This window comes from Trematomus bernacchii, unplaced genomic scaffold (assembly GCF_902827165.1).
Source record: "Trematomus bernacchii unplaced genomic scaffold, fTreBer1.1, whole genome shotgun sequence".
Lineage (NCBI taxonomy): Eukaryota > Metazoa > Chordata > Actinopteri > Perciformes > Nototheniidae > Trematomus > Trematomus bernacchii.
Window position 1 is genome coordinate 891826 of NW_022987409.1, and position 23640 is coordinate 915465.

At 40.0% G+C, this 23640-nt stretch overlaps 1 protein-coding gene across 1 annotated transcript; it reads right to left on the reverse strand.

Moving 5' to 3' along the window:
• Positions 1 to 1226: 1226 nt before the first annotated feature.
• pcdh11 (protocadherin 11) lies at positions 1227 to 23548 on the reverse strand. The gene is given in 5 exon segments (XM_034136009.1): positions 1227 to 3296; positions 7785 to 8483; positions 8485 to 10293; positions 16721 to 17301; positions 22884 to 23548. Coding segments are annotated over 4 exon segments (3132 nt in total). The 5' UTR covers positions 17261 to 17301; positions 22884 to 23548; the 3' UTR covers positions 1227 to 3212.
• Between the last annotated feature and the right edge of the window lie 92 nt (positions 23549 to 23640).

The following is a 23640-nucleotide window of genomic DNA, read 5'->3' on the forward strand; positions in this document are numbered from 1 at the left end:
AACAGAGGAACAACAACAAAATGGTCCTAAGACATTTTCGGTTATAAAGCGACAGGCAACTCCTGCTTCCACTTAATGTGTTTCTCTTTCCTATCATCCCTTCTCTTTCACCTTTGACTTTGCACTCCAAAGAAGAAGGAAAATCCATTTATCGCCTACTCTTTCTTCATGCACAAATGTTAATACTCATTAGTGCTGTGGCTTTGTTGGTGTTTTAGTTTTACGGCTCATTTGAAAACATATTATTACCTAATTATGCATAACATGAAAAATCTTATCATAATTTATCAAGCTCAAAGAGATACAACTACCTTAAGATCTACCAAAGCTCTGTGTTTTCTAAGTAAGGACGAGGCATTTAGCGGGTTTACATTGATCTATTATTAGAAGGCTGACATTTATGCTCCCTCTATAAGAGAATGCTCTACTTGAGAGCGCACCATTTTCTCAAATCACCAAGGACACATTTCCCGAGGGAACTGATTAGCTCTTTCTCAGTTTTAAAATACGAAGTAACTTTGATAAGCAATTAAACATTTTCTGTTGTCTCTTCTCTGGCTTTGTTTTATGCCTTTCAAGTCTGTATTTTTGGATCAAATCCGCATAAATACTGCATAACACAATGTTATTGCACCCTCTAGCATCAATCTTCCTTTCAGATGTGTTAAACCCTGTGTCTGTGTATAACTGTACATCATAATAGTAGGGTTATCATTATCAAATGATAATTATCAGCTCTCATGGAGGAGAAATACAAAAAAAAGATCTTCCAAAAAAAGCTTTTTCTACTGCTGTACTGTCTGTGTACTTCAAAGGATGTGCTCCCACCAAATTTCCATAACTTTTATCTGTAAGCTGTTCCTAATGAGCGATGTATATCCAAACCATTTCTTCGTCTCATTCTCTCTATTAAATGCTATATTGTTGCAAAATGTAGAAGAAAAGAGGGCATGGGCAGTTTTTCGAACGCTGAAATGAGCCAATTAATGGTGTCCAAACACAGCCACACATACTTTACAGGCCATAAGACTGTTTGACATGTACTGTATGCTTCTAGCTATCTATACATGAGAAAAACAAATGATTATTCCACAACATGTTTTTATCTTATTTTAGCTTTACGGTTCTCATGAAGCATAGTGTGCAGAAAACTCAACTGACTGAGTGATGCAGACTCATATTGGATGCTCAAGGCAATGAATAAAAAGAGTCGTCAAAATGTGCAATACAATGCAAAAGACTTTAATAAATTTCAGAAGCGCACACATACATAAACAAAACATTTACAGTTTTCTCCACACTGGCAAATCAAAGTCAATTACAAAGATCATGTAAGGTGCATATTGTACTTCACATTGAATAAAAGTGAGGTTCTCTGTCTCCCTTACAAGGAAAAAAGCTCTCCCCATGTATGAGTATTTTTTTTCTTTTCCCCAAAGATCAGGCAAATCTAATCATTACACAGTGCTAGGATGCTATGTTTACTTCATACTGTGGCCCCTACGCAGTAGTGAATACATTTGATACCATAATTACATGAATATACCTCCTTCAATAATAACAACCTGCCTCACAAAGAGGCACTGCACATAAAATTAAAAGCGTTAAAATAGACATAGTCTGTAGTAGCATGACATATTAAGACTGGCACTAAATCCAAAAGGCTTCTGGTCCGTGAAGTGATTTCATTTAACTATATATAGTCAGTCACAAGAAGAGAAACAGCCTCTGGTCCAGTCCATCTGTACATTTCTAACTGAGTACACTGGCTATGTCCATTTTAATGATTCTAATTCTATGGTTATATGTATGCACTGTAGGTGCCTTTTATGCCTTACTTATCAAAGCGGTCTTTAGCTCACCAATTAACAGGACTATTGAACAACAATGCTGCTAACCCATCAAGCCATTTACTGGTGTATACTGTAGAGATTATTCTAGCAGGACATACTGTACCTAATAATTCTATAGGTGTAGAAACGGTAGAAGCAAAAGGATGCTCTGAACAAAACGCCTAAGAAGTAGTAGTAAGTGCACCATAGTGGATTTTCTGTCAAATATTAACTTATTGCGGTTTTTAAACCAAAGCCTGGATTACCTTTTCATTTTGGTGTTTGATGTTCTTCTCATCAGAACATTTCTTTTGTCAGTGCAAATACATGCACATAGTCAAGTAATCTATGCTTAAACTCAACAATTTATTTTAAAGACTGCCAGAGGATTATTATTATTTTTTTTCATCTGGAGTCATTTTAACGCGGATCTTACAGGTTAAATCACTTCCGAATTGAAAGCGAAACACAAAAGGTCAGGCTTAGTGCTCTTCAAATCTGCCCTACATAAACAGCTTTTGATTATATCCCCGGCAGTTAGTCCCTTGTGAATGTGGCTTAGCCGAAAGTATTAAACTTGTCCTGCAATTCCTGCCGCTGTAATAACAGCATGGCGATCGGTAGTACGGTAGTGAAGCACTACAAATGTGATCGTTTTGTGGGGCCATGCATATTTCTGTAGCGCTAGCCACACTCTTCAACAACAATTGTATCAGTGGCAACAGAGGGACAGAAAGGTCCACTGTGATGCGGGCTCAATACGTATGTAAGTCTACAGGTTGTCGACTTTGCAGCATAAATACACTATAAATCATTAGTTCCATGAGCAAGCCCAGGTAGAGCAACGTCAAATAATACAAAAATCAGAAAGTAAGAAAATAAAATGGCCACCAGGCAGTTATGAAAACAAGGCAAAGAAATGGAATCAATAAATATAAACACCATCAACTCTGTGATAGATATACATACATACATATAAACATACTTTACAGAACTACTGACTGTATTTGACACCTATTTTACAAAGTGGGTGCTGCAGAGGGACATTTCTCGTGGAGGGTCAGGGCATACAGTTTAGTCCTCACTGACACAGGTAAGTAATAGCATAGGACTCAATAAAGCATTTCAAATTTCCAACAGATTCACAGGAGGACCTTTGTCAAGTTTCAGGCAGGCAACATGTCTCTCTTTTTATGAGAAACCCTCCTCCCCCCGCCCCCCCTCTCCAAGTTCATCTTTTCTGTCGATTGTATGAAGAGGTGGGGGTTTGAGGCTGTAGAGACATAAAGTACTTGTTTCACCTCTTCAGTTTTCGCATTCCTTCTTTCCTCCCTCTGCCCTCTCTCTTTTCTCGCTTTTTCTCGCTTTAGGTAGTAGAAGCTAGAGATTGATTTTAATCCTGTGGGAGCGAGCTGTACCTGTGCCACAGAGTGTGCCATAGTGTGGTGGTTTCAGTGACGTCTCCTGAAATATAGAGAGACAGACAGATATAGGGAGATTGTAGTTACAATATCATCGAGCTCTGAGAAGCCTAAGCTGTAGCCTTATCAGTGTGAGGATACCCTGAACACTGAATAAGAAATCTCCGAAGAGAGTGTAGAAGATTAAAAAAAAAGCATTCTTCAAGGCACGGCTGGCAATCAAACCATTATCTTGTCAGGTATCCTTGAAGAATGCTACAAGTGTCACAAACTTGTGCATTTTTCCTGTACTTATCAGAGCATGCAATCTTATCCAATTATCACTCCCAATTTGTCTTTTTGTCTCCCACCACACTAGTGCAGCACTCTTCCTTTCCCCTCAAAAAGCCATTTGGATCAATTTAGGCCCACTCTTACTTTCGGACCCTTGCCAGTGGGTCCTCTGATATGTACAGAATATGACATTTTGCTGTTTTTAAGAGCAACAAATCTGCCAGTATCTGAATTGGGAATAACCTGAACGTTTAGTGCTTACATTAGCAAGGCACAGTGATGCAATGACTCCAAATAAATATAAAAACAAAACAAACAAAACAATGGTGATAAAATAAAAATTGAAAAAATAGAGCATTAGATTGTTTAACAAGTGTTTTCAAATCATGCTTCTACCCTTGTCTATGCAATGCTATGAGTCAGCACGAGTGTTTTATCATCCGACCATGGGTGGCTAGTGTGAGAGGCCCATACCTTCACCCACACAAATAAATGAACGTATGCAAAGATTTGTTCCATATGGCCCTTGTTTTCTAATGCATTCATTAAATGATCTTTTTATAAAGACAATATGATAAATTGGATGTATGAATAAGGCACAACTACAACAATTATGGTCTAAGGGGTAGTTAATAAAACTGCGATGTATTCTTGCGTGATTCTACAAAAACACTGACAGCAGCTTCTCCTACTTTATACTAAGCCATAGGTGATTTTCGTTAACCGGCGACCCTACATGCTCTGTGGGCCCACAATTACGGGCCAAACTAGAGAATGTATTAGCCTTTTTATTCCCTGCATATGCATGGATGTCTGAGATCACTCAGGCGGGGGGGTAACCGTTTGATCTGCCTCCACTAAAGCACATACTCTCAAAAGAGCTCCTCATCACTGGAGGCAGATTGACCTCTAATATCACAGGGTAGGGGTTAAAAGAAAATGATGAGATGTGTGAAAACTCAGAAGGGAGGGTAGGAGGGAGGAGGGGTTTTATTTGCAAATACAGCTCTCGCTGTATAATGAAGCCATATGGTGACACAAATCTGTGGTCTCTGAAGTATTTTTACAAGCTTTAGTCTTTATCAGCTACATCTGTAAAGTCCCTGAAAACATTTTTGGTGACCTTTAACCATAATTCTCTCCTCCTATGTGCCCTCCACATCGTTATTCGACGGGTGGGCTTTTTGTCTTTGCTTTTGGTTCAGCTGCTTTAGGAGCGTAGGAGGGTGCTGGGCAAAGAGAGATCACTGTAAGGGCAATAAAGCACCATCTGTCACTCTGATAAACAAGAAATAAAACATGACAACCTGGCTGTAATCTTCACTTTTTGACTTCTGGTAGTAGGTTAAGGCTCAAGAGAGAATGAATTGCTGGCCTTGACAGAACAAATGCAGCTATTGTTTTAACAGCCACACTTGAAATAATCTCTTGATTTTCTAGAGTATTCTCAAGTGTTCTCTTTTTTTACCCCCTCAGATGAAAGCAACTATGGAGGAGTGCTGTTTTTAAGTGTTTTTCTTTAGACTTTGGAAAAAAAAGATTTGCTTTAAAGAAACATGAAGATAATATTAAGAGGAGAGGAAATTATAATAGCTTCAACAAACAGGACAGCCGATCACCTATTGTCACATCGCTTGGATGTAGAGAACGTCAATCTGCTCGGGATAGTGCGCGGCATCGCTGATAATCTTAAAGGACGGCTGCCTTTTTTCTTCTTCCTTATCAGCTTCATACGAAACCTAATTACGGTGATTTTAATCATACTGTATTACGAGTGATTAACCCTTTAGTGCATTTAATTAACCTTTGCAGCCACCGATTCTCATTACGCAAAGCTTCATGCTTTTTTTTCCATGACACAGGCTTTAAATAAGCACACTTAAAACTGGTGGGAAATCTAATGTCTAAAGTGGGAGGCATCACTTGTCAATTGCTTAAGGGGACAAAAAAAGAAAGATGTATTATCAGCTTATTATTCTTGAAGATATGGTTGGTGAGTAGAACCCATGGGTCTTTTTTTATAGTATTCAAATTCTGCGAAGCATGTGAAACCAAAATATGACAATATTAAATCTGACCTCTCTTGGAGAAATGAATAAAAATAGAGTACTTTAGAAATAAAGTGATTTAAACAGAGACTGAATATTTGGCAGGGTGTTTACTAATCATATATTCATTGATTTTAAATTATTCTGACAAAAATACTCCACTCTGATCAGCCACATAAGAGAAAATCAATTTAAAACCTTGATGCATAAAATTCATGATGGATAATAATTTGGAATTGGAAAGCAAAGACAGAATATGTATGCATATTTCACTTCCAGTAAGAGGGGAAAATCATCCTGACATCTCGTCAGTGTGTCATATGAACACATTATGAATTCAATCGTTGGTACCACGGGCATGTTGGCTAGTGTGTAATTTACAATGGCAGAGCATAGCTCTTAACCAGGATTTCAAATAAAAGGTGGATGAAGGGAATGACTATCAACACTGTGTGGGTGTCTTCATAAATTAACCTAAGCACAATATTTCATGGGATCAAAAGTCATTTATCAAAACTATGCCATGAGGAATAAATGTTTGCTGGATGTCACACAGAACATACTGGGAGCAAAAAGACAGAAATGAACCCAAGATCTTAAAAATGTCTGCAATATCAGGCATCACACAAACAAAAGCAAGCCCCTCATCATCAAACAAAATAAATTATTGATGCAATATTATGAAATTGAAGCAGAATTGGATGAATGGCAGTTGTAATAATCATGAACAAAACAGTAACAAAAACAAAAGCCAATGCTGCAATGAAACAACCAAACCCTCAACAAAAAAGTGACACAAAAACAAACGAAAAGCAAAACATAAAAATGGTTGAATCTGGTTCGACACTGAGGGAATATATGGATATATCCATGTATACAATATATTGTTAGCCCATGCACAAACTATTCAGCCTTGATTAGTTCAATTGTGCTGGTTATAGCAGGTCAAATATCAACATGTACATAAAATGCAATGTATTAGAGATACAATGATCTTCAGTGTAATCTCTAACAAACTACAACAGCGGCAAGCCTTTATTGTGATGTCATTTCTGCCTCTCCTATGTGGCGTAATTTAGAGAATGTAAAGAATGTGTATCTACATATGTCGTTTATAACAATAATTGCAGTCATTAAAGTAGAGCATTTATGGGCTAAAAGCAACATTGGCCTGGCAGGCTTTTTATGGACTACTGCTCCCTTGGTGTTTAAGTATATTGGTCTCAAGGCTCTGCGTCACCTTGATCCCTGTGACCCCCTCCCCCCGCCCTAAGAAGTACTCAGTCTTCCCCATAGCGCTCTGCTCTGGCTGTCAGCACTAAGCAAGGCCACCTCTCCTTACCTCTGATTTACATTTATTTCCCTGGCCAGCTTTTATTTATTGGGGCACTTCGCATTTGGCATATATCTCTTACAGAATCATAAGCCCTTTGCTGTACCTTGGCATTCAAATGAGCCTCTCTCCCACAAAGACTCACTGGCAGTGCGAAGATAGCACTTAATATTTTGAGGGTAGAATCCACAAAAAGTGGGACTGTTTATCAAGTTGTTTAAGCATGTCAAGAGCAGTTTGTTTTTTCTGCTATTACCTTCAAAAATGTTTGACCAGATGAATACAGGATTAATTGTCACTGTGGCTGCAATATGTATTTGTTGCTTAGCCCTCTTAAAAAACAAATATTAAGTGCTATCTTAGCACTGCCAGTGAGTCAGTCAAAAATATTAACACAGAGCATCATTCGCCCTTGACCTCAAATACATCAGTAGAGAATTCAATCAATGTCACCCATCCCAGGCTCTTCTGAATCAGGCTACATTGCAACCAACCACTCACAGTGAAGTTTAAAATAGCTATCCATCCTAATTGTACTGCTTCCTGTTCTCAGGTTTTTGAATATGAAATTAGCCTGCAGATGTATTTTTGTAAACGATTATGCAACTATGATTGCTAATGAAGGAGGGTGAATATATGAATTAGTAACAATCAGTATAGTGAAAGGTTTTCTCTATTAATTGCGACACATGATCTTGTATTCTTTCGCTTTTTAAGTGCAAATGACATTCATGTAGACATGGTCATGGTCTGTGTGGGAAAATCCCATGGTTTCATGCTGCCACCCTCCCCCATTCACATCACCTACCATGGGACAGCAAGGGGAGTGTGAGTGGGGACTAGTGTGGGTGGGTTTAAGAAGGAAGTCATGAATTACCTGTCGGGTGGAGATTTGCCCCGTAGTCTTGAATCCCCCCTGACAGCTGCACTCTGAGACACTGTACGGGTCGGAGCTAGTCGATGAGCACTTGGAGAGTGAGTCACAGCCCACCACGAACGTGTTGTCCAAGGGGAGCTCCTGGATCACATGGTGCTTCTTTGGGGCCACTGGAGTCTCAGGTTTGATTTGAAATGTAGGCTGAGGGGACGCAGACTTGTAATGTTTGGCTAAATCTGGGCTGTCGGGTTTGAAGGTGGTGGGCGTGGTGGCCCAGTTGTACTTCCCCATGGTTTGCTCCTCCAGCTCCACAGGGAGATCAAGTGTACCATTAACATGCTCATGGGTGGCGTCGTCAGGCTTGGATTCATCTATTGTCACAAAGTTCAAGAGGAGGCTCTTTGGGGATCGCTTCTTTCTCTTCTTCTTCTTCTTGATCTGACGGTTGTCTTGGTTGGGGGACACCCACTCGCCACTCTGCTTGCCCTTTTGTACCACTTTATGTCTGGGTGTCTGTCGGCAGCGCACCAAGGCAGTCACAAATATCACCAAGATGACAGTCATGGTCCCTGCTATGATTGCAATGACAACAATAACATATCCGTTGGCTTGAGGTGTTACCTCACCTTCCCCTATGTTACGATCCAAAGGTGTCTCCATACTTTTTCTCAGCTGCTCTTGGATAAAGGTAGCATTTGACCACAGTGTCATTGACAAACAAGTGAATAAGCGCAATAGCATGTAATGACTCAGGCTGACCTAGATCTTTGACCTTGACTACCAGCCTATGCAGTCCCTGATCAGCTGTCACTATTTTCTCCTGCAGTGTTATGTTACCCGTTGCTTTGTCGATGGAGAAAAGACCTCGAGGGGAGACCCTAGATGTGATGATGATGCTGCTGATAATGCTGTACTGCAGCTCAGCATTCATACCTGTGTCATTGTCAATGGCAAACACTCTGGTGACCACAGCGCCAGGGGTGATGGTGGTTCGCACTAGGTCATATGAGTAATTGGAGGATGGGATCACGAACACAGGGCGATTGTCGTTCACATCGACTACATTGATAGTGACCTTGGCGTAGGAGGAACTTGGAGGTTGCCCCGCATCAACTGCCTTAACCATAAAAGTGTAGGAGCTTTGCTGCTCCCTATCAAACGTTATATTGGGTTTGATAACACCGGTTTGGGGGTCGATGATGAAATTATCTTTTCCGTTCAAAACAGACAGGGTTATAACCGAATTATCTCCCGCATCTGCATCCGTCACTGTGATTAAGCCCACAGTTCCATAGAGAGGCAGGTTCTCAGGCACATAGAAGTTGTACTCGGGGTGTGTGAAAGCTGGGCTGTTGTCATTAAGGTCCTGGACGATTAGCCTGACGGTGACATTGCTCTGCAGGGAAGCAGAGCCATTGTCCCTCGCTATGACAGTGAATGAGTACCTCTCCTGCTTCTCTCTGTCCAGTCGTTTGCCAACAGAGAGAATTCCTGACCGTCTGTCTACGTTAAACCCGTCAGGTGCATCAGGGCCAAGAGTATAAATAAGCTCAGCATTATGTCCGCTGTCTGCGTCAGTGGCGCTGATTTTTATTAACTGTGTAGAGGGGTCATTGTTCTCCGGGATGGAAAGTTGGATTTCCGGCTGGGGAAAGATGGGTGCGTTGTCATTCTCATCCTTGATTTTAATTAAAACCATAGCTGAAGTGTTCAAAGGAGGCGTCCCCCTATCCGAGGCCACTATCTTAATTGCATATTCTCGAGTCGTCTCATAATCTAGGGGGGCTGCTGTCTCTAGTAAGAATTGATCATTAAAGACAGGCTTCAACCGAAAAGGAACATCATGTTCAGTGTAACAAGCTACTTTGCCAAAAAGATCTGCATCCTTGTCAGTAACAGTGATGAGGGCTATTTTTGTATTGAGAGGTGCATTTTCAGATAGCAGAACAGTCCCATTAACCAGGTTGATAATGTAGCGAGTGTCTATGGAGGGAACATTGTCATTAACATCTGTTACATTAACAATCACTGTGGCTCTGGAGGGAGTAGAGCTGCCATCACTGGCAAGCACGATGAGTTTGTGAACAGGAGTTACCTCCCTGTCCAGAGACTGCCTCACAGTGATCAGTCCTGTTGAGCTGTCGATGGAAAAGTGACGTTTGGTTGAGGCAGAGATCTGGTTGCTGAAGGCGAAGTGGATCTGCGCGTTGGAACCAAGGTCTGCGTCTGAGGCATGCAGCTGAGCAACCGATGTTCCCATGGGGGCATTCTCTGGCACCGAGACCTCCAGCTCGGTGTCTTTGAAGACGGGACGATTATCGTTAACATCGGAGATGGTGACTTGCAGGATGGCAGTGCTGGACTTGGGGGGGTTGCCACCATCCTCTACCTTTATCTTCATAACGAAGGTGTCCTTCTGCTCGCGATCTAGGTTCTGTTGAACAATGAGCTGCGGCCACTTGTCCCCTTCAGGAGTCTCTATGATGTCTAAGCCAAACTCGCTGACACTCTGCAATGACAAGACAACATTTTGAGTTATTTGTATTCTTTTGAGCACAAGTTTTACCAACACAAGTTTACTGACAAATAATACCATTAGTAAGAATATCACATTTTATTTGGGGTACTAAGATAAAAAGAGGTACAGATCGATTCAGTGATGTTTAATATATTCTGAGATATTCTTCCTCCTGTTTTTGTTCTTAGATCGTAGATTTGTCAAAGCCAAAGAGCTTGTCAGGGTATTTTCTTAGTTTACTCAGGTTCATTTGTAACCATTCTACGGACCAGGCTTTAAGGCAGAGATTAATGTTAAGAGGAAAGTAAACAGACCAGGACATTTTTAACAAGGCAGTTGGTTCTTTGCCCTGCTCATCTTCCTTTTAATCAAAAGCATTTCCAAACCTGCTAATCATTAGCTTTTGTTCCTGTTTTACTTACATTTTACAATACTTGCCCTAGAAGCATTGACATACAATGTAAGTTATTTAGCCTTTTTGCAAATGTGAGCAATCATTGTAGTAAATCAAGTCCCTCCGCCCCCCTAGCAACTACTTCTTGAAGGGATTCCTTTACCTCATAGGCCTTCTCATCCAATTTCGTTCTGCCTTCACTAAAATTACATTTCACCGCACCTTCCTGTTGTGTGTCAAGTTAGAATAGAGAAGGCAGCCTTGCAACGTTTTATCTGTCTAATGGGAGGTAGAAAGCTTGAAATGCAGACACAACACTGAGCTCCAATTTAAATGCACTACAAAATCAGATCACCTCAGATAAAGACAATAAAGTTCAAAACCCTACATATTACAAAAAGCATTTTGCTCTAGAAGGGCTGTATCTAGGCAAAAGTAAAACTGGACAAAATGGAAACAAATGCATAAGTAATCCAAATGAGAAACGGGAGAAAATGGTACTGCTATAAGGAGTAATTGCCTTCCACAACAAAAAAAACTAGCATTAAGATTTACAATTTCAGACTGGGTATGGATCCATGACTGTTCTCAAATTAGGCTGGAGGAGAAGGAATGGAAGGCGAGAGAGGGAGAGGGAGAGGGAGAGAAGTGACAGAAAAGGAGAGAAAGAGAGAGCGGGGGGAGGAAATAAGAAGAAGATCAAGCCCATGAATGAGCTGCATGCACATTATGAAACAAAGAAGCCCTTTGAAGCTCTTTCAGTCAGAAGCAGTTTCATGGTAAAACAAGAAAAAGCATCCTCTTTAAAGAGATAAGCTTCACGCTGCACATAATGTTGGAAGAGATTACTCTGTCTAAGCACAGCTATCAAATGAGATTAAGATATATACATTCTCCTCGTTCAAGGAAGGAATATTTCAACCAAATTGTGAGCACTAGAGACCTCACTAGGTTTTAAAATCTAGAACCGCCCTCGTGCCAGCATAGTGTTGTAGCTGACACAAGGAAACGTGCAGCTGCAGCATGTAAATTATTATGTACTCTGAAAAACTGCTTGCTGAGCTAATGTTGTCAACATGTCAGTGATTGACAGAACTACTTAAACCAGCCAACGCTGCAGCAATGATCTTTCAGACCTTATTTTGTGATCATTCTGGCAAGCAAGAGTCAAACGGATAAGCAGACATGTTACATCAAATATGCGTGGAAACGTATAGGGACAGCCCTATGGAGGAACTGTGCCGAATCGTTATGCTTGACTCAGAACTATTTCTGTCATAACTGAAAGGTCCAAGACTACATACTGTGGGTTCTACTTCCAAGCACTACTCCATCCGCACAGAGCTCCGCAATCCCCAGTTGTTTGAATAGTTCACAGATTCAGCACAGTAGCTGAGTATCTGCACACTGATATTTGGCAACGCCTGATTTAATAGTAGGATGTTGAGTTAGGATGTGTCAAAGGGAATGCCGCACAATGATTTATGAGCCAGCATTTCCTCTATGCTTTTGTCTTGGTTTCACACCATTTTACAACTGACAAGACGGCACACAGCGCATTTCAATAAGTTGAAGGGAGCTATCTTCTCAGGCTGTGCCTCCTCCTGAATGCAAAATTAGTCTGGTGGATTCTGATAAGATCTAGGGCAGGCTAAGCAAAGGCCAAATACTTGCATGAATCACTCTCTAGAAACCCAAAGGCTGTCCAAGAAGGACGTAGTTCTTTAGATGACTAAGTGTGCACTCACTCTTTCAGCACACATCTACTGTTCAGGTATTCTCAAACTTTGATGACTTGCCTTCAATTCAACATTATAGATATCTGCAGTGATCAGAAAGGGGGTCAGGTCACTGTATATGTCAGATATAATCTAATCCGAGTTGGCTAATTTAAATGAAAAATACTGAGGGATGATGACAGAAATAGAGGATGCTGATGATGAGGGAAGAATGTCTCTGAACTCCTTTTGCAGACAGGGCCTCGGATTATAGGCGGATGCATCTTTCAGTCAAGTTGATGACCTTATTAAAACTAAGAGGAGACTGAGATTGGGCTGTGAATATATCAGGAGGACTCTAGTCACGGTGCTGCCCATGGAAAGGACTAACTGGGGAGGGCTATTCATCATCACAAGCTATAGCACCTTTTTATACTGCTGAGAAAACTCACCCTCTCTGTCTCTCTCTCTCATTCCTCCCTCATTCTTCCTCTGCATCCCTCATCCAAATGTGCCCCTGGCCATGATCTCATGCATATAATTAAGACAAAAGAAGCTGGAAATTGTTTGTCTCTTTTTGTCAATCACTAGAAGTGGATAATGTGTCAAAATGGAATGCTAATGAAAACGGGAAATGCTTGAAAGTGAGCCTTCTGCCTGAAATATCTATTCACTGCCTATAGGCAGCATGCAATGCATTAATCAAAGCTTTCTTGCTTCTTGGGAATAGGGTTTGAATAATTTTTGCATCTTCAAATGCAAAGTTGGAATCCTAGGAATAAAGTTATTCAATATCAGACTTGGTGGAACCACTAAATCCAATCAAAAATCTAAGGAATATTTCAGATAGTGTTGCCAGGAAAAATCCAAGAGGCAAAAGGTTAAGTCTAAGAGCTCTCTGGATTGCCCAAGTCAAAATACAGACTCCCACTTCATCATCTACTTTATCAGTAAGGCATGCCCCAGCCAGCAGCAGAACATGGATCTACAGTACATGAAATGACTTGAACAAGACGCTCATCTTAAATGTGTCTGAAGATGCAACGTGGATTAATGTAGTGTGTGATGCTGCAAACGCATACACAACTGGAATAGGAAAAGAGACCAATGTCCGTGAACAGCCAAAATCAGGAGCAAAACAAACAGCAAAACCTCCTTTAGGCTTGAGTATGTTTCCCTGTGGGCCTCCAAGTTATCCTGTGAATACGTAAAGTGATAGAATCGGCTTGCATGGGACATCCTCCTCCATCCATGCATGTTATTGCTTTCAGTGACCTTGACCATTTCTTAGGACGCCTTCTCTGCAGTTCAGGTGACGTAGCATACAACTAGACTGATGGCAGAGTTTCACTTTAAGTGTGATTACCAACCATTATGTTAGGTGTGGAGCACAGTGTTGAATGAAATGACCCATTGTCCTGCTTGAAAAAGGAAGAAATTGAACAAAAGAGGCTACCATGTTTATTTCATTTGTTTTGTATGTTGACAATGCAGGCTTGCTACATGTGGAGTGGTGGACCATTGAGCCTGGCTGACTGTGCAACACAATGGTAGCAATTTCAGCAACATGCCTTCTACAACACAAGGAAAATGGGTAAACTATCATTCTGAGGGAGCTTCTGAGACAAATCTCTGAGGACCATACAAAGATAGTCCAAGGGTGGCTTAGCGGCCAAGAGCTATTCTAGGCAATGCTTGCACATTCTTCCCCTGTAAACCCTTGGCTTTCTACTGCACTTCTGAACAATTTTTTCTGGCTTCTTAAATGCCTCTTCCTGTGTTTTACTCACATGGAACCTGGAATACAAGGAAATTAATCTCGAGTACAATGAGAATGTAATGAGAAGAACTAAGTCAGGGGCACAGTGCATAGGATGCTCTAAAAAGAATTTCCTGCAAATGATAATACAACAGGCGAGGGTTTTAGTAAAGCTTTATAATGTAAAAAGGGCAGAGAAAATGATTGCAGATGATCATCATAATGAGCAGAACATTTGGTTGGTGATTTTCCAGGCATGAACAATTCAGGACATTGCGCTGGAGAAGCCTTGGCAGTGGGACTCTTTAAAAATGCAAATTGGTATTCAGGGCAGGGACGGACAGCAATGATTCTGTTCATACCGACCCAGTGTTAACTTAATTTAAGAATCCAAAATGGACTTGTCATTTTAGTCTCACACCATGCTCTCAAAATCTAGTAATCTTTCTTTATTTATAATGTTTAGGCTTTCCTCCAGAGTGCTTGCATCTGACTCTTTAATTACGCTTCATTTGTAAGAGCTCATGTCATCTACAATATTCATCTAACCACAAAGCATAGAGTATTGTCTCGACTGTAAATGAAGAATGCATGATAAAATCCTACATTTTCTGGGTTTAGGGCTGACTCCATTAGTATAGGCGAGAAAGTATATTGCACCGCAGTTTAATAAAGCATCAATTAGATGATAAAGAAAAGCTTCCCAAGTTCTGCAAGAGACACCTATTAATATAACACCATCCTCGCCTTCTCACTTGCTTTAATCTACAGTGTTCAGCACATGTAACCTGTTGCTGGAAATTGGACATGCAGTTTATGCTGTGTGTGCACTTTTACTGCTTTTCTCGATATTACTTTACATGATGAAAACTTCACCTTATTTATAGCCTTTGCTCATAATGAAATAATGAACATGGAAATATGAATGGCTGATATAAAACATTGTCGGATGCATGACATATTCCATATTATGAAAAAGTAGGTAATATTTTAAACGCATCAAAATTAATTTCCTTTATTGATGTACACTACAGCAATATAGCAGGTTTACAGGAGAAGCTACAGTATAATGCAGATTGGGAATCTTTATTTCATGTAAGCCATGATAAGAAAAATCTGAAGACATTTTTTTGTTGTAAACTAGGGCTGCTCAATTAATCGTATTTTAATCGCGATTACGATTATGGCTTGCAACGATTACGAAAACAACGTAATCGAAATAAAACGATTATTTTTTTATTATTATTATTACTTTTTCTTTTTGGGGGGGGTTTTCAGTTTAATTATACTTCAAGTTCAGGGTTATCAACTGTTAACAAGATACTGTTCAAATCTTTTTTCTCCAATAGATTGATGTTTTCAAAGTCAATGAATAAACGCATTTAATGATCGCAATTACAATTATTGACCCAAATAATCGAGATTATGATTTTTGCCATAATCGAGCAGCCCTATTGTAAACACTCAATGATTTGAGCCCATCAGTCCTGGTGCAGACAGGTGGCATGCTGCAGGCATCGCAGTGTGTACGAGATCCATCAATAACTGTGTGCTGACTGATATTCTGCTTGCATTGAAGACATCTTTATGGTTATTTAATAAGACAATTCATTTTATGCTCACTTTCCCATTTGTTAGTGTTTCTTCAAAATAGATTGCTACAGATTTTTTGCTTCATCAAATGTTATCATTTTACTAAAAGCATGTTATTCTATCAAAGGTGGGGTAGGTCATTTTGGAGAAACCAGCTCGAGTGCGCTAGAATTTGAAAATACACAGCCGGAAAAAATCTGCCACTTCCTTACAGAGCCCCTCCTCCAACACACACGAACGTGCACATGACCAATGAGGGCACGAGATAAGTTTGTGCACAGATGGAAGGCTGACAGGCAGGTAGGCCATCCAGTTATTTTCGCCGGGCCGGCTAAAATGATTGGTCGTGCTTTTTACAGTACTACGGCTTCCACAGATTACATTTTTTTATGGATTTTTTGTCAAAGCACTTAAGATATTCATTGCTATCGGGATGTTAAGAGCATTCCATGGAATATAACAAAAAGTGTATCTCGAGCCGGTTTCTCAAACTTACCTACCCCACCTTTAAGTCCGTGAAGCAAACCATTAACTTGAAAACTGAACCATTACGATGAGGGTTCAGGCCTTTATATTTCATTATCAATAGCTTTCACTCATTGATTATTGAACTAAATGAATTTGTACAAGATGCATTTTAGTTTAAGCATGATATTGCGTACATACAGTAATAACCTCTATCAACTTCAGTAAAAAATTCGGCCTTAGGTACTTCGGTGTCTTAATTATTGATTATTCATTTACAGCTGACATTTCAGCCAATGTTGAAAGGAACAGGGATGTTGGACTGACATGTGCTCAGAGATTGTAATATCTATATTTCAGTTATATGTTTTATTTTATAGATGGACCGATCAACACTTATTGTACGAAATTAAGACAACTAAGGACACCCTGAAACAAAGATTATTTTTTTTATATGAGTGTGTGAGATGAAACAGGAGTGGGTCTCACCTTGACAAGTTCATAATGTTGAATCCCATTGATCCCTACATCAGGGTCAAATGCTGAGGGCACCGGGTATCGGGTGTTGATCGCTGTGTTCTCTGGGATGGAGATGTTTATAACCGTGGACTGGAAAAGCGGTGCGTTGTCATTTATATCCTCGATCAGGAAGCGGATCTTGACCAATCGGAAGATCTCATCAGGCAGAACGGCCACCTCGATCTCATAGTAGCAGCGTTTCTCAGCGAAGACTCCTGAGCACAGCTTCTCCCGGTCAATTCTGTGACTGGTGGTAAAGATCTCCCCCGTGTTGGCCTCCACCCTCACCAAAGGCACGTCACCCGTCTTGTACACAGGCTTGAACTGCAGCGGTGAGGATAGCCTGATGTTTGGGTCCAGGTTGAGATCCAAGTCCTTGCGCAGGTTCCCGATACGGACGTTCTCTGGCTGCTCCTCCTTCACCGTGTAGTCCCGCTCCTGGGCCCGGCATACCAAGACCACACAGGTGAGCAAGACCACCAGCACATGAGCCTGACTTGGTAAGTCCATACTCAAGTGTGGATGGGAGCTTCACTTCAACGGCAGCAATTCTGCCGTAAGAGAGGTGAGACAGAGAGAAAGAAAGAGAAAAATAGAACATTCAATGTCAGTGCACACAATTACATGGCATTCAAGTTCTCTTGCAATTTGCACTATTTTCCCTCACAGATAGTTTTCAACTTGACCTATTCATTCTAACTAGTTATGAGCCCACATCCTTCGCATGTCTTTGAGAGCAAATTAACGGCGGTTTTACACAATTAACCTTTGATAACATCCATTGAGCAAGTGGACACGTAAAGGTTAGTAGTTCACATATTCGTCAATCCATTTCATTGCGGTAATGAACCGTTTCATATTTTTATTGAAAATTATGAAAGCAGTCAAGTTGCAAAATAATAGTTTGCTTTAAAAGCTTCACAAACTGCTGTGCATAAGGAAATGGGATGAAGTGAAAGAACTTCAACTCATATCTGACTCAATGCAAGTCAATATGGTGTCTTCATAAACTGCACCCCACATCCAGAATTCAGCTGATATAGAGGCAGCAGAACTGAGCCTTAAGCCTTAGTGCATCCATATACACAAACACACACACACATTAACACACTCACTGACAGCAGCTATTAATGAAAAACCTCATTTGCTCGGAATGCAAACAATTGAGCTCTCAAATATTTCATGAACGCCCATGTGTGTAAACATACACAGCATGATAAGAGCACTGTTTAGAGAATCTGCTGCGGAAGGAGACAACAATGTGAAATAATTTATTACGAGAGCAGCCATCAGTCAAATTAGTGAAATGTAAACATAACTTCATTACACCCTGACAAATGAATTTTGCTCCAACATCAAATTTAAACAACATTCAGTTGACTAATTCTGCTGAATGATGCTATAATAAAAGCCTCAAGTGAAATGCATTGCATGGGTTTACCATCACTGAAAATAAGTCATTAATAAATCAGTTTGTGTTGCTTGCCACTTTATTTGATGCAGTTGTTCTACAAAAATATTTAACTGTTTTACTCGTGCAAATGTTTGCCAAAGGGCAAGGACCCCATTTGCCAAAACCCAAGTAGGTCATTGGAAGATGATGAAGGAGTCATGCTCCGCAATTCCTTCCCTGCCAGGATATGCTAGCATGAAATATTGACTGCTTTCCACCAGTTAATTAGTAGCATATTTAGTAAGTTATTAGCGGAGCTACTTCATTTGGTTGACTAACTCACATTTGGACTTATTTATTAATTTAATCCAATCTTGTTTATCTTTAATAAATGACATTCTATCATTCCCATCAAAATCACACTGCCTATTTGAATGCTTCGCCATGCATGCTTTAAATAGCTTTTGCAATTACAGTGTTGGTAATGTGGAATATTATCAAAGTATATCGATGTTTAGTAGATTTTTTTCAGCAAAACAACAGAATTACACACTACTGGCCTTACATTTTTTTAGAATGTGCAATGACAAATCTAGTTAAAGCCATAAATGCAGGGGTATACCGCTTCTCATAATAATCCTGGTTCCCCTTGTGTATTCCAGCACAATTTATTTAACAACGAATATCATTTCATTACTCATATCCCACTGTGTATTTAGGTTCACCAACCCCCCTGAGTGCTTATCAACCATATGGTTTTCTTCAAGATATTGGCTTATATTTATAAGGCAGCTGCCTTGAAGTCAAACGTCCACTTCCTTCTAATATGGCAAAAGTATATGACAGCCATCACAGAAACGATATAAAGCTGCTGAAAACGCATATGTACGCACAGCAACAGGGGACCAGAAATAGCTCTTTGGGAAGAGTAATATTCCCTACTTTATGAAATTTCCATCCATTAACACGAGTCAAACAATATCCTGTAGAAAAGGTAAGACTACCTAAACTGCTCTACAGGGGTGCTCTAAATTGGCAAGGCAACAGCGTTCATTGCCATTGAAGCTCTCGGCCTACCGACAAAGGGGAATTGATTAAAAATAAGAATTTAATTAAGCTGGTTTTGAATCAGCAACAATTGCAAGGCATTCATGCAGCCTGTAAGACAGATTTCTTTTCACACATTTCATGAAGCAGTCACATGAGACTCATTAAAGAAGAGTTGGACAGGAAAAATCATGGCTGACATTGATCAGTGTGAGGGTTATACATTCTACACATATTGCACAGGCCATGTTGCCCTGTCATGTCAAAATATTGATGAGATATATCCCATTAGTGACGGTGACAGACTTTACTTTGAAGTGTGCATCTTTCTGAGAGTGAGCAGCAATTGCTATACTGGGATGAACGCTAGGCAGTCCAAGGCTGAGCTCGCACGACGCATAATGAAGTTTAAATTACATCCTTAAATCGGATGTGATTCGGCATAGAGAAAAAAACTGAAAAAGATCAAAGCATGATCTAGATTTCCTTTTCCTTGTAAGTGACAATAATGCTTCGCTGGATGAAGGGGTGTATGTGTTTTGGCTCAGAGTACAAGCAAGAGTACAACAAGGACACTGTGGCACCCATTATTATACAAGCAGAAGATATACATATACATTATAATATATTAGATGTATAAATAGTAGATAGTTATAATCTAAAATTATAAAATCATGATGTCAGGTAATGAATGAGCAAGAGATACATGCTCTTCACGATGTTGCGGCCAATCTTGTTTACTTCTCATATTCTATTATCTTTCTTATCTATCTTGCTCTTTTCTCATAACCATGCTTTTCCAACATTTGCATGGCGTTTCACGTGTCATAGCTCTTTATAAGCCTGTCCATGAGGGATAGGCTAGGTGAGAGAAGGAATTGTGCTGGAGGGGGGAAAAAGTAAGAGGGGGGAGAAAGAAATCCTAGGTGTCAGTCAGAGTGTCTCGTTTGCTTACATTTCACTAGTCTCCTGAAATGCTATTTTGAGCCCCAGACAGCAGGTTGAATCCAGTAGGCAAACTCAAGCCTCCCTCTTGGGAGACACAGAGTGAAGAGGGGCAGGACGGCCCAGGATCACTTTACACAACAGTGTGATGGACAGGCCTTCTTGGTGTGTGCATGCTGAAGGCAGCAGTGAGGGGAGACATAGAGGTACTGTCACCCCCTACCTTCACCCTACCCTCGACTGGAAACTTTCAGTGTAGTTAATCTGAGGCTGGGAAGCAAGACATTTGGAGTGCTTTAACCGTCAAAGACAGGTTTTCTCCACCGTTGTATCCATCAATATTGTCTTTGGATCCAAAGAGATTTTCAAAAGAGGGCATTGGAAGAAGTAATACTTTTGATTGTCTTGGGCTTTTTCTCTTTTAACAGCTTTAAAGATCGCTGACAGCCTGACAGACCAGGTTTCTGTCAAGATCAATCAGTTATTTTTCAATCCACACAGCCAGAACTGTTCTCTCAGGGTGGAGGAATGAAAGTTGTTTTCTCTAGGGGAACTTCAGAAATGACTATATTCCCTAAATCGAGCTGCAAAGTGAGAAAGAGCGATAACAAATGTTGCTTAACATAAACGGCCACATTGACAAGGTTAACTGTAGATTTCATACTGACAAAACACACAGACTTAAGTTTAAATATCACGTGGATTTGCACATCATGAATCGATCAATGTTCTAAAACAATTTGTAGCACAATGTTTGCTTTAAATCTGGCAAAGATGTTAAGATGCATAACTCTTTTTCATATTTTAATCAATGTGTTAATTGTTGTATAGACCTAAATTATGAAGAGCTGTATTACTTTGAAAATTAAATGCTGGCTTCGTAATATTTTCTTCCATTCATACATTAGCAAATTGAGGATATTTGGAGTTATGGACCTCAAGAGGGCAGTCCATGAATGCACATATAATCCTAATGCTAAATACAGTATATAATACATGTTAAAGTTAACTTTGGCTATAAACTCCATTATTTTTGTATCACTTTTGATATATTGTAATAAAACTCAAAGTTATAGAAAACATGCAATTCATTTTAACAAAGAAAAATTTATGAAAATGTTATCTATTCATGTACAGTAGATTATGAAAAGCTGTTTTAACAACTTTATTTGTTGATGATACTGAAAAAACACATAAGAAAACATTTGTATTATATTTTTCAGTGTGGGAATATTTCAAGTAAGAGTTACGCTGCAGTCACCAGCATGGAGACTGATATAGGCAAATTAAATGTTGAGTGTTATTCAATATATTATCCTTTATGGGAATTTAAAAGGACAATGCAACTACTCCATGGCAAATGTCAAGCTTCAGGAGAAGATATAAATTAAAGATAAATTATAGACAAACAGCTCAACTGACTGAGTTTTTGAAGAATCTTAAATATTAACAATGCAACAGACACTTTCAAATGAAAAAAAAAAGCAACAAATATTTCAGTGTTTCAAAATATGGGTATATGAGACTACATGTTAATTACTCTATGAACACTTAAGAAGACATGGAGATTCCTATCAAGGTAATGACACCAAAGCTCATCCCTTTGTAGTCAATATTATGTTAAATTCATCAGAGGCATGAAATATAATTGGAGATAGGCCTACAGTACCCAATATCAGCACATTAAACACTATGGTCGATTGCTCTCTACCTACTTATGCATTTGAAATGCAGATGTGGACAAGCAGACACTTTATTGCAAATGTAATTAGAATTTCACAAATACTTAGCTTGCTTTAATTTACTCACTGACTCTACTTTTAATATAATGCTTCAGCCCAGAGCCAAAATATTCTGCTCACCTTGGGAAGGCTCACATTACTGTTTGATTTAATTCTCCAGCAAATATTGAGTTCAATAGGCCTTTTGGGACTCTTTAAAAAACAGGCCCAATAATAATCTATTGCATATTGAGCAGGTCACATTATTAGGAAGTCAAACAACCAACTGTGGCGGTTCATCTTCAGGCCAACGTGGATTTACGTCCTGATAATTTGAACTATTCCTAGTAGAAAACAATATGTTGATGCAGTTATTTTTTTTTTCCTAGAGTCTGAGCGTGAACAGACTGTTAGCCCCTGAGGTTATGGTCGGTGACAGCTGAACCGCTAGACCAGGAACGCGCTGTTACCGCGCACCCACGCACCGAGCTCAGCGGCCAAACTGCTGAGAAACCTGCACTGACAGGTCCCTGCAGTTGGATGCTCTTGTGAAGTAGGGCTATCTATTTAGCGATCAGTGTTGGGCAAATAACGCCCGAAGTCGTGCCCAGCCGCGCGGTCCACAATCATAATGCGACAACTCATTTTAGAATCTCTACATTTCACCGTGGCCGTGAATAATTTCTATTTACATCAGGTGCGGGGGGACGCCTGTTATATCTGTGGAGCAGCTCTAGGAAAACCACGGAAGAGTATCATGACCGACTATCGCACGCACTGATTTATCAAAGCGTCACTAAATGTTCACCAAGCTTATGTTGTTCGCAGTGATTGTAAATACACTCGCCGGTATTGAGACATCAATTAGATTGTATACGGACCGGATAAATGAGGCTCTTGGGCGCTCTCCAGCGTCTCTGAATGCGCTCAAGAAACATACCGGTCATCTGTATACATGTTCAGAGACCACTAAAGTATAACACAATTTGATCCCAACAGTAAAGTGATGATTTAGAGCAAAGCTTACCTTTTCCACTCGAACAGGATGTAAAATCAACCGTCAATACCGTCGCGTGGAGACATCACTGATTTACGAAAAAATAAGTGCCATGAATTTAACTGAAGTGGGGGAAAGGATCCTCATCGGCAGCGGCAGCAAAAAGCAATGCAAGTAGAAAATAACGATATCCACTACAAAAACTTATCCGTGTGCTAAAAAAACATGGTCCTCATGTGCAAGAGAAAAAAAATCGTGCACAGCAATCAACTTTGTTTGAAAAGGACGCTGTAATTCCTCTTCGGATGTCTTGGGCTCGCAGTCCCCCGGCTGATGATACGCATTGATCCAAGCTTGTTTTACATTAACTTTGTATCCCTAGCCTACTGCCTTGAATTTCCTACTTGTTTTACCAGCTTCAAATCTCTGGCACTAAACTTACGCGTGTGCTCTAAACGCTTCTTGACTCGTGCGTAAAACTTCAATCCAAGAGCGCAAAAAAAAAAAAGACTTCTGATGAAAAACAGAAAGCTTAAACCTAATTTATTTTATAATCACTTATTTTGACTGATTCGAGGTTGTACACGCTCCCCAAAAACTCTTGAAGGAGGGATGCAGAGAGCGCATCGCCCCCCAATGGAGTTGGATCAAAGTGTGCCTCAGTGCAGCATCACTTACTGGAGCCGCGATAGGCGGTTCACCGTATCTGTCTGCTAAGCTGTAGATGTCTCAGTAGTATTGTATGAACTCAGTTCCTCAATGCTGCCCACCTCTCTCCCTCTCGCTC